The sequence below is a fragment of the Salvelinus sp. IW2-2015 genome, linkage group LG2 (genome assembly GCF_002910315.2).
Source record: "Salvelinus sp. IW2-2015 linkage group LG2, ASM291031v2, whole genome shotgun sequence".
NCBI classification, from domain to species: Eukaryota; Metazoa; Chordata; class Actinopteri; order Salmoniformes; family Salmonidae; genus Salvelinus; species Salvelinus sp. IW2-2015.
Window position 1 is genome coordinate 17,078,927 of NC_036839.1, and position 18,028 is coordinate 17,096,954.

Consider the following 18,028-nt stretch of genomic DNA (forward strand, 5'->3'; position numbering starts at 1 on the left):
ATTGATGTGAATTGTGACTCGGAGTATACACTACCGTTCAAAAGTTTGGGGCCACTTAGAAATGTCCTTGTTTTTGAAAGAAAAACAACATTTTTGTCTTAAAATAACATCACATTGATCAGATATACAGTGTAGACATTGTTAATGTTGTAGATGACTATTGTAGCTGGACACTCTAATGTACTTGTCCTCTTGCTCAGTTGTGCACTGGGGCCTCCCACTCCTCTTTCTATTCTGGTTAGAGCCMGTTTGCACTGTTCTGTGAAGGGAGTAGTACACAGCTTTGTATGAGATATTCAGTTTCTTTGCAATTTCTCGCATGGTATCCCATTCATTTCTCAGAACAAGAATAGACTGACTAGTTTCAGAAGAAAGTTCTTTGATTCTGGCATTTTTAACATTCCTCATGATGCCATCTATTATTTGAAGTGCACCAGTCGTTCTGCAGCAAAGCACCCCCACAACATGATGCTGCCACCCCCATGCTTCACAGTTGAGATGGTGTTCTTCGGCTTGCAAGCGTCCCCCTTTTTCCTCCAAACATAACGTTTGTCATTATGGCCAAACAATTMTATTTTTGTTTCATCAGACCAGAGGACATTTCACCAAAAAGTACGATCTTTGTCCCCATGTGCAGTTGCAAACCGTAGTCTGGCTTTTTTTATGGTGGTTTTGGAGCTGTGGCTTCTTCCTTGCTGAGCGGCCTTTCAGGTTATGTCGATATAGGACTCGTTTTACTGTGGATAAAAATACTTTTGTACTGTTTCCTCCAGCATCTTCACAAGGTCCTTTGCTGTTGTTCTGGGATTGATTTGCACTTTTCGCACCTAAGTACGTTCATCTCTAGGAGACAGAACCCGTCTCCTTCCTGAGCGGTATGACGGCTGCGTGGTCCCATGGTGTTTATACTTGCGTACTATTGTTTGTACAGATGAACGTGGTACCTTCAGGCGTTTGGAAATTGCTCCCAAGGATGAACCAGAMTTGTGGAGGTCTAMAAWWKWWWTCTGAGGTCTTGGCTGATTTCTTTTRATTTTCCCATGATGTCAAGCGAAGAGGCACTGAGTTTGAAGGTAGGCCTTGAAATACATCCACAGGTACACCTCCAATTGACTCAAATGATGTTAATTAGCCTATCAGAAGCTTCTAAAGCCATGACATAATTTTCTGGAATTTTCCAAGCTGTTTAAAGGCACAGTCAACTTAGTGCATGTAAACTTCTGACCCACTGGAATTGTGATGCAGTGAATTATAATTGACATAATCTGTCTGTAAACAATTATTGGAAAAATTACTTGTCATGCACAAGTAATATCCTAACGGACTTGCCAAAACTATAGTTTGTTTACAAGAAATTTGTGGAGTGGTTGAAAAAGGAGTTTCAATGACTCCATGTATGTAAACTTCTGACTTCAACTGTAGGTCTCCATAGCCTTGGTCTCTGGACCCGACAGAGAGTACAGTCATCCACGGGGCGGTGTGGTGCCTGGGAGAAGGTTGATCGCACAGTCGTAGGGTCGGTGCGGAGGAAGTGAAGTGGCCCGGGCTTTACTGAAAACCTCCCGGAGGTCCTGGTACACCGCGAGAATGGTGGAGAGGTCCGGGGCAACTTCCGAGCCCACAGGAAGCCCACAGGAATAACACGGGAACCTGAGGAGACTTAATCAGCATAAATTGGATTGCCTCGCTGTGGTTCCCTGACACTCGTAGGTTGATGGGAGTGTTATTGTGAGTGACCCGGCCTATAGAGCGCCCATCCAGCGCTCTAACGTCCATGGTAAAAAGTATGGTAATAAGTACCTGTAGAGGTTTTGACTGGTTCCCCAATAGCAGGATGGCATGGAAAGGTTTGTGAATAAGGGAGAGGAAAAGGTATCCGTATGGCCCACCAGAGTACTCGCCCCATCTTGATAAGCCTGGGTTTTTAATGGGCAGGTAGCTACTAAATGTCCCGTAGCTCAACAACATAGACATCTTTGGGTGTGGAGTCGGCGTATGCGCTCAGCCGGAGTCAATCTAGCCCTGCCCAGGTGCATGGACTCCGAAGGAGGTGAGTCTGCAGCCCTCTGTGATTCCCGAGAATACTCGGATGACGTCGGGTTCATTTGGATATGTAGACTTCGGGGGTCTCCGAGATTCTTCGGAGGCGAGGTTGGAATCGAGGGTGAGTGAAGGCGACAGGGCACAGACTCCCTCTCCCTCCTACGAGCTCCCAGCTGCTCATCTTTGATCACCTCTGATAATCCATGAAGGAATATGTCGATCAATGCTTCCGGGTTCCAAGCACTCTCAGCCACCAATGTTTGAAAATCCACTGCGTAGTCTGCCACACTACGGGAGTCTTGATGTAGCTGGAGCAGCTTACGAGCAGCCTCTCTCCCAGACAACGGTGAATCAAACATCTTCCGAACTTCCTCCACAAACTCCTCCAGACTGAGGCAGACGGCGACTGTCGCTCCCACACCGCCTTGGCCCAGGCGAGTGCCCTCCCGGACATCAGCGTTATGATGTTCGCTATCCTCGAAGCGGTCCGAGGGGAATGAAGAAGGCTGCGGCTCAAAAATGAGGGATCACTGGGAAAGAAAAGCCCAGCAGTTTCCGGAATCTCCATAGTAGCGCTCCGGAGGAGGTAAGCGGGTTCTCGGGACACTGGGGTAGGCTGGGAGAATACGGGTGTGACCCGCTGCCCAGTGGGGAATCCGTGGAATTGCTCCAGCAATGTATCGAACGCCTGGTCATGGCGTTCTGCCAGGGTTTAGAGTCCCTCCATAAGACATTGCAGTAACTCCTTGTATCTTCCAATGGTGGCTCCTTTCAGGGAGAGCATTGTGGAGCTGGTCTGAGTCTGCTGGGTCAGTCATGACCAGTTTGTACTATCAGKACAGAGGATAAGACCCAGATGCAGACAGCTAGAGTCCCAGAAGTTTATTGACCAAAACAGGGGGCAGGCAAAAGACAGGTCAAGGGCAGGCAGGGGTCTGTAATCCACGGCAGCGTCAATAAGGTACAAAACAGCAGGCAGGCTCGGGGTCAGGACAGGAACAGAATGGCAGGCAGGCTCGGGGTCAGGACAGGCAGAATGGTCAGAACCAGGGAAACAGCAGGGAGACAGGAAAACATGCTGGTAAGACCTGACAAGACAAACTGACAACAGACAAACAGAGAACACTGGTATAAATACAGTGGGGATAATGAGGAAGATGGGCGACATCTGGAGGGGGGTGGAGACAAGCACAAAGATAGGTGAAACAGATCAGGGTGAGCCTATGCCCTCCCAGGCCCACCCATTGCTGCAGCCATGCCCAGTCATATGAAATCCATAGATTAGTGCCTAATGAATTTATTTCAATTGACGGATTTCCTAATATGAACTGTAACTCAGTAAAATCTTTGAAATTGTTGCATGTTGTGTTTATATTTTTGTTCAGTATAGATCTTGATACAGTCTATTCAGTCGGGAGGGAATGAACGTTAACAACACCGGGATACAGTGTCATTCGCTCCGCTTGTCAGGCACTGTTGTTGCCAGGCACTGTTGTCCGGCAACAGCATGGGAAGTAGCTACCTAGTGTATAAAATTGGGAGATTACCTAGTGTAGCCACTATCAGGGTGACAGTCACAGTAAGCGCAGACATACAATCAACAGTACACCCATCATCAGTACTTTTAACAAAAAATAAACAATCTTCAGTTCTATTAAATGAAAATGTAAAATTATTTTAAAAATTTAAATACAAATCAGACTCATCCTCTGGCTTCAAAGTCCATGCTCTCACCGTAAAGTAGTTGGCAGGAAACTAAAAACAACACCGTTCAATCAAAACCGTCTAACCAATAACGGAGTGCTGATGTTACACCTATCGCTATTGATTTCACCCATTTCTTTCGCCACACCCACTTTCAGACCCACTCCGAGTACAGAGCTTCTAAACCCAGAGGCGCAACATCGCRAGACTTCCGGGAACGCTTGCGAAACACACCAAACAGACCAGGCCGGAGTTTGGGGTTTGAGAAGTCAATGAGAGAAGTGAAAAATTCTTCCTTAGTTTCTATTTACTTGAAATCTAAAGGCCCAACCTAGAATCGAGCCAATGTCTTAAGTAGTTGAACATGTTATTACTCCAACCTTGTGAAAGTGACACGTTGAACATTTTCTCAAAATCAACTTTATATCAAAGGAGTGCCTTTGACTTGACGGCAAGCACATGCGCAGTTTGGCACAAGACGACCGTTAGACCCGATAACGTGCATGAGCTTAGCTAGCCAACGTCTCCATGACATCACCTATAATTGAGATCGAGGATTTCTATTGGAGAAGCAGTTTCTGCCTATCATTCTATCTTAGCTCCAAGTATTAATATGTGGATGGCCATCATCCATTTCATTTGATATGTTACCAATTACAATTTATATGATATATATATTTTTTTAAATGCAATTCGTACAATATGTTACAATTGTAATTTGTAAAATATGTTWAAAAAAATGCGAAACGTATGATATGTTACAAATTTACATTTACTATGTTACATCTAGTCTATAAAACCAGACTGAGTATGCAGTTACCCATGGGGGAGGCTATAAGAACATTCCTGGTGCCCAAAATGATGAAGTATGTCGTGCAGCTGAGAATCAAGTGGAGATTAATAGATTTAGTTCAGTCAGTCATCCTATTTTATGCTGCTGGCTAGCTGGCAACAACAGCAGCATGTTGCTAGTTAAACCTTGTAAAATAAAGTKTGTTTAWTTCGATGGGCAAGGGAGAAATTATTTTTAGTAAATTATTGGTCACCACTTGGAATCTGGATGTCACCGTGAAAAAATGCGTTAACGTAATGACAAGGTGGAGTGAATGACCAGTGAAATGGTGTTGTATCGAGGTGTTTCTGACTGTTGCCACTGGGCAGCAGTTGCTTCACRGGCAGCTGTATCACATGTTGCTGGAGGTAGTTAACGTGGCCAATTTCCATCTCACTTGATTATATTTTGAGTAAGCCGGATAGCAGCCTACACGAGAAATAAGGTGTAATATTGGTAGTAACCATCTGGATCTCACCGTGATACAGTCTACTGCTTAAGGGGAGAGTTTTTGCACTGCAAGCCGGCAACACAAGGAGGTGGGAAGAAAAATATTTAAATTTGACCTTTAAAAAATATAGAAATKAGTTGAATAACACATTCATAAATGGAAAAACAGACAGTAAGCAAAAAAAATCATAAGGAATAAGGTTTTTAAGTGTTTGTCCTATATTGAGGAGATATAAGAAAGGTCAGGAAATATTTCTGTTTTTTGGACACCTATTTAAGCCCTTTTTTTTGTTGGCACAAAACTACCTCCATACTCCCATKTATTTGTTTTACTTGTACTGGGTTATCTTCAGACGAGTCCCGTGACAGTTGTGGGGGATTCATCTGTCCATAGAGTGGTCATGTTAGTTAGTAGGCCCAACCGTTCGTACGCTACAGATGTTTTGGTGAGAAAGCCGATTTTGGGAATCTGTCCTGGTCTGACAAACAGTGCTGTTGTTCTGCCACTTTCCAAGACAGATGCTGAAGGCTGACATAGGCGGATGTGGTGGATTGAGACGCAGTCCATGCAAAAAAACACACCATTGGCTTAAACGGACTGAKTTTGATGGGGATTTTTTATTATGTTAATTAGATTGGCGCACAGGTGCATCAGTAGACTCTTAAGGAGTTTAAACTAGCTAGCTGTGGAGGGCTCATTAGGATGACTGACTGAACCAAATCTGTTACGGCTCATGTACACTAGCACGCGGAAAATKTTCCGCGTGCCGCTTCGGCCGCCCAGAGTGGCTCGCTTGTGGGCGTGCTGGCAGCATATAGGAAAATCCATGTGCGGGAGAACTTCACCTCCTGCTTCTTGAAGAGGGTGCTGTGCCCTGGCAACACCTTGTGCCATTGACTACACTATGCACACCCACAAGAGCCACCCACATTGCAATAAGAGTATTCTTCCATTCACTTAACTATGTCAACTGCAGTTATTCAATTCCCAGTTTCTCTCCATTTAATTTCTACTTCTCAGGTGAGGGCCTTTATAAGTAAGGGTGATGCCTGCACAAAAACAAAACAGGCTATTTTAAGAGAGTCACCCATATTGAAAGAATGTAGAACAGTTAAGACACCCTACCCAATATACTGTAGCTCTCCCATTACCTCTACTTGCTGCCCATGCTCTCACATACTCCATAATAGGACATATTCAATATTGCGTCCTCTAACTATCTCTATGCTCTAGCACAGCTTGCAACCTCAGTGAATTTCACAAAGCAAGTTCAAAGGATCTCACTTCCGTATTACCGCCTTTAAAGTTTAATGTGTCTAAACAAACTGTGTTTGCCTAACTCCGACCCTATGCAACCCATGCATGAATCAATTTGAATGTCAGTGTACATTGGGATAGTCTGATTGATTAATTTATTGTATTATAAACTTGTAAATCATTATCCACTAGAGGCGCCGTTGACTTAGGTGTCCATATAGTTGCCTGAGATATTGCAGCCAGTCAGTCTTCTGGAAGTGTGTCAATGTGGTATCGTGTAATTTTTTTTGTAGTGTACACAGCCCAGTGGAATGAATATTGCTGGAGTTTTGTCATTTGCATTGAGTTTCCTCGTGTAGCTAAACGTTCGTGTACAGGATAAAAAAAATAATAATAATAAATTGCTCAAGCGTGGTTAGTTGGCTCGGACACGAAATACATTTTATTCCACAGTCCTCGTATCTTTAAAATTGAATTATTGAAATGGAGTGCCGTGTGTTGTCTGTTCAGAGTCATGTGGTCAGGGGATACGTCGGGAATAAATCCGCAACATTTCCATTGCAGGTAAGAAATTAATATGTTTACGTTGCTTGCAGGGGGTTTGCAATGTGTGCACGTTTGACAGCTCTGCTCGACTAGCCTGGCTACTGAAGATTCTGAGAAAGGGGAGAGAGTACAGGAGAGATTCGCAAAACTGATCAGATTAGCAGAATAACAGTGTGCATACAGTAATGTGTTTTAGTATTCAGTTAGTGTATTCGAATAGAAGAGGTAGGAAAAGCTCAGAATAGTAATGCAGAATAACAGAGGATACAGTGTACGCAACCTGTTCATTCAGACATAATCAATACAATGAATTTTATGATGTTGTACTCAAATGATTGTGTGTGTGTGTGTGTTCGTTAAGAAAATGGCATAAGACCACAAAAGTGAAGCATTGTTATGAGCTGTTTGTCTCCTCTCAGGTRCTGGGGTTTGAAGTGGACTCTATCAACTCTGTGCAATTCTCCAATCACACAGGTATGTAGGCCTACAGTGCAGTAATTCCATGCTCTAATATACAATTTTACAAAAACAATTGGTAACCAGAGGCAACAATAGGCTACTTTTATAAAAGCACACCAGAAGAAAATGAAATCAAGAATCAAATCCTATCCTATCCCACCCATTAACCCCATAGGATATAGCCACGTGGAATGGAAGAATGTCTTTGGATCCTTTTTGTTCCGTATCAGTAGCCAATATCGTCTTGGCCCATCCCCATCTCGGCCCACATTCAAGATTTCAGTGAATGTGTTTAGTAAGCACAGTGTGTAGCCTAGCTATAGTGGTCTGTAACACTAGTCTCATCCTCTACTTTTTGGGGAGCTCTTCTTTTTTTTTTACCTCTCCCCCCAATTGTCGGGTGAATACCCTTCTGTTGTAAAGCTCAACAGTGTCCCACTTTCACTCAGAGAAGAATAATCAAGCCTTTGTGCTTATCCAAAATTAGTTTTTGGCTCAAACTTGTGCAATTCACAAACCCACTGTGTCTCCCAAAACACATTTTCTAAAGTTAGGTTGTAAAATACTGAACATTTGGAGTAAATKATGATACAATGATCTCATACATTACATGAAATCCAAGTTCTCTGTAAGGTGTTGGAAATAGGCCTACAGGTAACGATTGATAGTCCATCAATTAAATGCAACTGTACGGAAAGAAGGGAGATACTGAACTGTTAAGTAATGGGTTCGTAGAGTGCATACCATTCATTCAGAGATTGAACACTGGGATGGTTGTTTTTTAACTTCTAGTAGGCTGTAGTAGCTATGTTAGCTCATGCTTCACCTTTCAATATGGGGGATGGCAGTGGACAAAGTGGACAAAATGTTCTGCCATGAATATTTGATGGTGGGAAGTTAAGATCAATGTCAAGTTACGCCTACAGCTCTCAGACAATCTGTTTAATTAAACAAGCTATAGGAATGGACTATGGTGCCCAATTAGATATCTTCCTTTACTACAGTGGAGCTCTGTTTTTCCTTTACTTTTCCCCATCACCCCCAGAGTCCCCCTTCTCTCTGATCTTGGGTCTGGGCCAAGGGGGCCTCCTCTAAACTCAGTGGGAAGCCTGTGTTGCCTGGTTGGAAATGTATTCCCCTCATTCATTCTTGATCCTGGAATGTCTCTTCATGATTTAACATACAGTTAAAGTCRGAAGTTTACATACACCTTAGCCAAATACATTTMAACTCCAGTTTTTCACAATTCCTGACATATAATCCGAGTAAGAATTSCCTGTTTTAGGTCAGTTAGGATCACCACTTTATTTTAAGAATGTGAAATGTCAGAATAATAGTCGAGAGAATGATTTATTTCAGCTTTTATTTCCTTCATCACATTCCCAGTGGGTCAGAAGTTTAAATGCACAAAATTAGTATTTGGTAGCATTGCCTTTAAATTCTTTAACTTTGRTCAAACGTTTCAGGTAGCCTTCCACAAGCTTCCCACAATAAGTTGGGTGTAGTGAGGTGCGTACTGGCAGCAGAGAAGTCAGGCGCAGGAGAGCGAAAACTGATTTACAATGGTGTCGTTTAATATCYATAAACCACCGTCAACAGAACAATACAATAAATGGGTCAAACAAAACCCGGTACATACCAGCATACCGTGCATAAGCACTACAAGAAACAATTACCGACAAGGACATGGGGGGGAACAGAGGGTTAAATACACAACATGTAATTGATGGAATTGGAACCAGGTGTGATGCAAGACAAAACCAATGGAAAATGAAAGTGGATCAGCGATGGCTAGAAGGTCGGTGACTTCGAACGCCGCCCGAACAAGAGAGGGACCGTCTTCGGGCGGAAGTCGTGACATTGGGTGAATTTTGGCCCATTCCTCCTGACAGAGCTGATGTAACGGAGTCAGGTTTGTAGGCCTCCTTGTTGCACACGCTTTTTCAGTCTCTTGCCCACAAATTTTCTATGGGATTGAGGTCAGGGATTTGTGATTGCCACTCCAATACCTTGACTTTGTTGTCCTTAAGCCATTTTGCCACAACTTTGGAAGTATGCTTGGGGTCATTGTCCATTTGGAAGACCCATTTGCGACCAAGCTTTAACTTCCTGACTGATGTCTTGAGATGTTGCTTCAATATATCCACATAAGTTGCCATCTCTATTTTGTGAAGTGCACCAGTCCCTCCTGCAGCAAAGCACCCCCACAACATGATGCTACCACCCCGTGCTTCACGGTTGGGATGGTGTTCTTCGGCTTGCAAGCCTTCCCCTTTTTCCTCCATTATGGACAAACAGTTCTATTTTTGTTTCATCAGACCAGAGGACATTTCTCCAAAAAGTACGATATTTGTCCCCATGTGCAGTTGCAAACCGTAGTCTGGCATTTTTATGGCGGTTTTGGAGCAGTGGCTTCTTCCTTGTGGAGGTGGAGGTCTACAAATCTTTTTCTGAGGTCTGGGTGATTTCTTTGATTTCCCCATGATGTCAAGCAAAGAGGCACTGAGTTTAAAGCTAACCTTGAAAAACATCCACAGGTACACCTCCAATTGATTCAAATGATGTCAATTAGCTTATCAGAAGCTTCTAAAGCCATGACATAATTTTCTTGAATTTTCCAAGCTGTTTAAAGGCACAGTCAACTTAGTGTATGTACAGTGAAATAATCTGTAAACAATGTGGGAAAAATGACTTGTTGTCATGCACCAAGTAGATGTCCTAACCGACTTGCCAAAACTATAGTTTGTTAACAAGAAATTTGTGGAGTGGTTGAAATGACCCGACCTAAGTGTATGTAAAGACTTCAACTGTATAAGCTTATGTTCACCATATTTGTTATCTGACTTACAGGAAAGTACAGTGCCGTTTAAAAAAAGGTTCAGTGAGTTGCTCTCCTGTCTGTTAGTGTTCAGAGTAATCAGGTTATCTCGCTAAATGAAACCTGAATGTGTGTCAGTGAGTTCACTACCTACAGGGAAGACTAACAGAGTGCTGGTGGGAGCAAGGAATGAGTGACTAGATAGGGGAGAGTACTGTGGAGGGGAAATGCAGACATACATTTTGTAGCCCGATAACTTCACTCTGGCCTCAGTAAGGTTATGCCCGTGCATAGAGTTTTTGTGCAAATAAATCATTTGTTGATGGAATGAATGATGTGATGCTTCAAGTGCATGTGCAGCGTTACCTTGGAGTTCAGCCCACTGTGTCCACTCCCTATCACATTACTGACCAGCTGTTTATTGAGTACTAGCCCATGCTCATGACCTACTATAGTTTCCTTGAATGTGTTCAATCACTTCAGGGTTAGAAGTGAATAAACACATTCCTTATATGTTTGAGCTCTTAAACCAAGACTGTACTCTTTCTTCCCCTGCAGGTGGTTTATTGGAATATGTTTAGAGATTATAATCGTTGCTAGGCCTGTTTCTTGCTCGGTTGTGAATGTTTTTTTAATTTAAAACAATTTAATGAGCTGCTATGTCCTCAGCCCAATGTCAGAGAGACAGGTGCTAGAGGAATGATGATGCAGGTAACTGAATTCTAACAATGGAGATTGTAATCAGTCTTCCTCTGTCAGAATGTTTGGTTGTTTCAGCCTCCATTCGTCTCTCCCAACAATCTCCSAAATCCAAACCCTGATTAACTGCTCGACAACTTCTACTTAACATTTCCTTCTGCTGGTCATATGAACACAACTAGACTATATAATGAATCAAATGGCTACAGATAGAGTTCTGTACCCCAATTTGCCCAGGTTAGAGTAGTAGAGCCYGWCCGATATATTGGTTCACCGATATTGGCCTTTTTACCACTGTATCGGCCAATAATTCCAACAATAACCGATTTTCAATAAATAGTATGACAAAAGGGACTCTTGTGCTTAACTGACCACTTGAGGCCATTCTCATGATGTCACAATGTATGAAATTAAYATTTGAAGCATAGTTATTGKACAATTGCTCTTTTGGATGGCAATTTATGAGAATTMAATTTGGATAAATTACACTTTTTCATTTCCCCGCTGTAAAACAGTATATCGGCAGATTCTAAAAGTATTCGTAAAGTATTCAGACCCCTTGACTTTTTTCACATTTTATGTTACAGCCTTGTTCTAAAATTGATGAGGAAAAAAACAATTTATCCATTTACACACAATGCCCAATAATGATCAAGCAAAAAACAGGTTTTTAGAAATGTTTGCAAATGTATGGAAAATAACAACTGAAATAACACATTTACATAAGTATTCAGACCCTTTACTCAGTAYTTTGTTTAAGTACCTTTGGCAGCTATTACATCCTCGAGTMTTCTTGGGTATGAGGCTAMAAGCTTGTCACACCTGTATTTGGGGAGTTTCTCCTGTTTTTCTTTGCAGATCCTCTCAAGCTCTGTCAGGTTGGATAGGGAGCGTCGCTGCACAGCTATTTTCAGGTCTCTCCAGAAATGTTAGATTGGGTTCAAGTCCGGGCTCTGGCTGGGCCACTCAAGGACATTCAGAGACTTGTCCCGAWGCCACTCCTGTGTTGTCTTGGCTGTGTGCTTAGGGTTGTTGTCCTGTTGGAAGGTGAACCTTGGCCCCAGTCTGAGGTCGTGAGCGCTCTGGAGCAGGTTTTCATCAAGGATCCCTCTGTACTTTGCTCCATTCATCTTTCCCTCAATCCTGACTAGTCTCCCAGTCCCTGCCACTGAAAAACATCCCCACAGCATGATGCTGCCACCACCATGCTTCACTGTAGGGATGGTGTCAGGTTTCCTCCAGACGTGACGCTTGGCATTCAGGCAAAAGAGTYCAGTCTTGGTTTCATCAGACTAGGTGCCCTTTGGCAAACTCCAAGCAGGCTTTCATGTGCCTTTTACTGAGGAGTGGCTCYCGTCTGGTCACTCAACCATAAAGGCCTGATTGGTGGAGTGCTGCAGAGATGGTTGTCCTTCTGGAAGGTTCTCCCATCTCCACAGAGGAACTCTGGAGTTCTGTCAGAGTGACGATTTGGTTTTTGGTCACCTCCCTGAYCAAGGCCCTTCTCTCCCAATTGCTCAGTTTGGCCGGGCGAACAGCTCTAAGAAGAGTCTTGGTCGTTCCAAACTTCTTCCATTTAAGAATGATGGAGGCCACTGTGTTCTTGGGGACCTTCAATGCTGCAGATATTTTTTGGTACCCTTCCCCAGATCTGTGYCTCGACACAATCCTGTCTCGTAGCTCTACGGACAATTCCTTCAACCACATKGCTTTGTTTTTGCTTTGACATGCACTGTCAACTGTGGGACCTTATATAGACAGRTGTGTGCCTTTCCAAATCATGTCCAATCAATTGAATTTACCACAGGTGGGCTCCAAGTTTTAGAAACATCTCAATTCYCAGTCTCATAGCAAAGGGTTGGAATATTTATGTAAATAAGGTATTTCTGTTTTTAATATTTAATGAATGTGCCCACATTTCTAAAAACKTGTTTTTGCTTTGTCATTATGAGGTATTGTGTGTAGATTGATGAGGAAAACAATTAATGTAATMMATTTTAGAATAAGGYTTAACGTAACAAAATGTGGAAGAAGGGAAGGGGTCTGAATAATTTCCGACTGCACTGTATATTGGTATCGTTAAATTTTGTCCCCACAAAAATCGGAATCGGACCTAAAGAAAACATATCACTCAGGCTCTTAAAAAAATATTGATATTTCTGTGCATGTGCAGGTTTTTTAGATTTGTATTTTTATTACATTACTGAGTGCCCACTTCGCTGCATATGTAGCTGTGGTGCTGAGTGCTCTGTTGCCGCAACCCCTTTCTTGATCGCCTATGTCTGGTCAATGGTGTAGCCTACAACTAATGTGTGTGTAAAATAACACATGCGCAGAACATGATCTGGATCCTTAGCTTTAAGAAAGAGGTTCCTGGAGTGGGGTGTGGGTGAAAACTCTGTAGCCATGGACTATAATGATTGATGACTGGCAGATTAGTGTTTCTATAATCACCTTAGCAACCAAGTCTTCCTTCCTGGAATACCTTCAAAGAACCCAGTCTGGCCAATTTACCAGTCCACACTATCCTTCCATAAACAATAGCCTGCTAATACCCTGAACTTTTCATTCCGGGTATTAGCTGCCACTTGCAGACTTGTCAATCTGTTGAGTGAAGTCTTAAGGTTTTCCGTTACCTCTGACCATTGACCTCTTGTTTCCAAGGTTACGCTCATTGGAAAGGGCAAGTGCTGACGGCAGATGAGCTGAACGTTCTCTATGAGGGTATCAAGCTCAATAACGTCAACCATTATGACTACGTCCTCACAGGTGAGAGATTCCAGTTTCCGTTGTCAATATGGATTCTGCCAGTTGAGCAGTTTTTTTAACAGTTATATAATATTATGTAGGAGTATTATAACTATGTTGACCTTTAACCTATGATCTGTAAAGATTCTAATCAGTTAGTTTTCTTTAATGTTTCCACATGAGGTGTGTGACCTTTGCATAACCCATAGATCTTCTCTTCCCCAAGGGTACACCAGGGACACATCTTTCCTAGAGACAGTGGTGGACATTGTTCAGGAGCTGAAGAGGTTGAACCCAAAACTGGTGTACGGTGAGTAACCATTGCTACACAGATGTGTATCCTATATTGCTACACACAGTAAGGCTCGGGGTGAATGTAGAGCTTGGATGTTGGTGTGTTCTTACATGTTTGCTTTGTGTTATCAGTGTGTGATCCAGTGATGGGAGACCAGGGATCTATGGTAAGTATACCATGCTTATAGTCATTTTATTATAGTATTTCTTATCCTTGCTTATTATAGTAATTTTACTTTTATTATTATATAGTTCTGTTATTCTTCAAACATGTTCACAATATATGTAATATGTGCACTCATGAACCTACTACCTCTTCTTTTCCAGTATGTCCCTGAGAATATACTGCCTGTTTACAGAGACAAAGTCGTAGCAGTGGCTGACATCCTCACACCCAACCAGTTTGAGGCAGAGTGAGTACACTTGCTACTAGGATACATTGGGTTGCATATAATACGTTGCTATGTCAATGTGCTACACAACATGCCATAATGTAGTTATCACAGTAACGACAGAATGAATGCCTACTGCAATATTACTACCCAAGAAAGAAATCATGGTAGCTGTTCTTAGCCCTTTGCAAAATAACCCTTATTGGTCAAAAAACCTTTGTTCCCTTATGTTTTATTGGTAAAGCAGCAGACCAAACCTTTCCCCAGCCCTTTAAGTGAACACTGTGCCCTGGTTTATGCATTTGTCATTACGCATGGCTTGACTTGATTTGCCCTGCATACGAGTTCACCCTCTGGACAAATGTAAAATTACATTGGCCAAAAGAAGGGGCCATTTTTACACAGAGCATTTTGATGTGTATATTTATGCAAATATGTCTTGAACCACTGTGCTTGTACTGTGTGTGCATAACCTATGAGAATGTGTCTCTTAGGCTGCTGACGGGGAGGAAGATCAGCACAGAAAAAGACGCTCTTGAGGTGGGTTCCATTGTCCATCACTTAAATCTTGTAGAGCTAATACACCATTAAGATGATGATGGTTGTAATGGTTAGGATGATGATGGTGGTGATGAAGATGGTTTTAATCTTGACTGATGGTGAATATGATGATGTTGATGAAGGGTCCTTGCTCTCTCAGGTGATGGACCTGCTCCACCAGATGGGCCCTGATATGGTAGTCCTCACTAGCACAGACCTGATCTCTCCTCACGGGGGCCAGTTCCTAGTGGCTCTTGGAAGCCATAAGATGGGTAAGGCAAGGGTCGGAAGGAAGGGCTCAGGCTGGTAAAGAAATGTGTCCCTGTAGGTTTTGGATAGTGTATGTGAATGTTTAACTTGACATGTTAAAAGGTAACAAAGACTCATACTCGCACTGTGTCCTTCAGTGAGACCAGATGGGACTACGTCCACCCAGAAGATTCGGATGGAAATGCCCAAGGTGGATGCAGTGTTTGTGGGAACAGGAGACCTGTTCGCTGCCATGCTGCTGGCCTGGACCCACCACCACCCCAAAGACCTGAAGGTCAGTAATGCAGAGATAACAACAAAGTTACATAATTTACTAATGTAATAAATGTGCTTTGGATGAACTAGTCTCTTTTCTTACCTACTTTGTCATCTCTGTTAGGCTGCCTGTGAGAAGACTGTCTCTGTCCTGCACCATGTTATCAAGAGGACCATTACCTATGCCAACAGTAAGATGATATAGAAGTCTGCCTGCCTGTCTGTATGCCTGTCTAATTTATATTCGTCTTTCTAACATCTCTCCTCCTCTCCATCAGAGATGGCCGGCCCTGGTAAGAGACCCAGCCCTGCTCAGTTGGAGCTGAGGATGGTCCAGAGCAAAAAGGACATTGAGTACCCGGCCATCGTAGTGGAGGCCATCGTCTTATAACCCAATGCCTCATAAATAGACATAGGATTTTTACACCATGAAATGTCATTTGACTTTGCCTTATAGGATCTCGTAGAGAGCACTATGTTTTCAGTCTGGGTATTTGCCCTGCGCACCGCACACACTCTTATACTTAATCACTGCCATGTGTCTTTACTATGACCTGAGCATTGTCACCCATTGGAAACATGGTAGATGGTATTAGAGGACCAAAAACAGGGTATGGTTATTACTGTACATCAGAATAGAGAAGTGGAGGTATGGATGCCTGATTGGCCCTCTATTTGGCATTGGCATGGCATGGGCCCTGAGTTTCACCTGACAACGTGAGCTGACCAGGGAATTCTCTGAGCCTCAGTTATGGGTTGGGGATAGATCATAGGCTTTTATCAGATACATTGATGCATCGACATGAGTTGTGCTACCATGATCATGTTATGCAATACTAATCTGTGCACATTTGATCGTCGGATTTTCAATTGTCAATGTTTCATTTTAGGCAAAAAGTATATAATTTGATAGTTTGACAATTCTAGATGTTTTCATACTTTTTATTTTGTAAATGATTAATAGATGTTCATTTTACTTGTACTACTAATGTGCTTTGTCTGTCCTAATACTTGTTATATAATTCCTAAATGTCTAACACATTTCAAACTGAGGTACCAATATTTGCACAGATAGTCTTGATAAACATGTTAATCATTAATTGTAATCATTGAATGTTTTTCATGGTCTTGATTGTCTCACTATTTTCAAATCCTTACTAGAACACAGGCCTATGTCGGTATGAAAATGTACAAATTGGCCTTAGCAGAGTCTGTTAGAGGAAATGTTGTGTGCCTGTGCCTGCTAAGGTAATTAAATAAATCTTTACACAATGTTAGAAAGATAAGTGCCAAACTTGAAGCTGCAGCTCTGAGATGGAGTGTATATAATAAATTATGAATAATAAAATATTAGTATTTTAATTAATCCATGGGTCTCTGTAGTTTCTTCAATTGTATCTAGTGAGGGCCTTCTGCACCTGTTGCTATGGCTCCCTTGGGTGGGATTACAGTGAGATCAGTAGTTTTTTCTGTTCTACGCTCAGAGTCCTAGGGGCACACTGTAGCTTTAAGCGAAGTTCTCATTGGAGTATTAATTGATCCCACAGGTATTGGAGCCTGATGCCTGGAAATAAATGATTTCTGCCAGCAGTGAATTTCTATTTTCTTTATTTTTGTGTTAGTGCTTGAAATAATGGATATAATATGCCACAGAAGGTGAATGTTAGAGGTTATATAAATAGATTTGTGGAATATTACAGATAATTAAATTACTGGCTGGCTGGGGGCCTATGGGCCTGCTGTATTCTGGTGAGATTAGGGTCAGGTTTCACAGCCTCTGATTGCAGCAGTAATGCCTGTATGGACAGTTTTCATAAACCCAAATTAACAGGCAGGCTGAGTAAAGAAGCTCACGCTGTGCCAAGGCAACACCAACCAAGTTGATGAGTCATGCTTTTTGTTTGGGGTGTCTGACCATAACGGTGCCAGGCCTGTCAGCCCAGCAACAACACCGGAGCTCAACTGGAGGTCTAGGAGGCGGTGGTTAGTTACAGTAACCAGCAGAGGGCGTCAAAGACAGTTATCCCTGACCCATCCCATGCTGTACATGACTGTACAGAGGACCATCAATAACCGTAAGGGGATAGCATGAATCTTATTGATTGTTGGAATGGGTATTTAGAAAAGCACTTTATTTGGCATGTGTGAATATTGGCAGTCATGATGTATAGTGGATTGACTTGCACTGCAGTGTTTAAAAAAAGCCTTGTGGTTCCCTATACTGCACTACTTCAATGTATTGTATCTTTCACCTCTGTGTGATGATGAGAATGATGATGATGATGATGATGACTGTGACTAACAGTTAAGCAAGACAATGCCACATTCCCAGAGTAAAAAAAAATCGAATTTGTCTGTATCTGAGCTACTGTGTCTCAGTCAATGATGTATATAAACCCTGGATTGCTGATGTTATGTATTGACCAATGGGAGGCTTTGAAGCCACCTGTCGACCATATCCTCCACAGGAATTCATGTAATTCTACAGTATTTCAATTAAACATTTCATGGACAAAATTACATGTATTTAGTATTATTTTGTTGTAGTGGGGACAGTAACATTAGAACTTTCAAAAAAAGTATACTTTAAGGAAAATGTTTTTATATAAAAAATTGTTATCTTTTATTTTTATGTTGAGCTCACAGTATAATTTAAAAGTATACATTACGGTGTATGTAATAGAATAAAGGTGACAAAAACAAGTGTAGACATTAATAAA

At 42.2% G+C, this 18,028-nt stretch overlaps 1 protein-coding gene across 1 annotated transcript; it reads left to right on the top strand.

Moving 5' to 3' along the window:
- Positions 1-6,675: 6,675 nt before the first annotated feature.
- Positions 6,676-16,351, top strand: pdxka (pyridoxal (pyridoxine, vitamin B6) kinase a). Its single transcript, XM_024004671.2, has 11 exons — positions 6,676-6,851; positions 7,253-7,307; positions 13,474-13,578; positions 13,784-13,867; positions 13,984-14,018; positions 14,179-14,264; positions 14,738-14,783; positions 14,944-15,055; positions 15,191-15,327; positions 15,433-15,499; positions 15,587-16,351. Exons 1-11 carry the CDS (start codon positions 6,771-6,773, stop codon positions 15,697-15,699), a joined length of 921 nt encoding a protein of 306 aa, XP_023860439.1. The 5' UTR covers positions 6,676-6,770; the 3' UTR covers positions 15,700-16,351.
- The last annotated feature ends 1,677 nt before the right edge of the window (positions 16,352-18,028 follow it).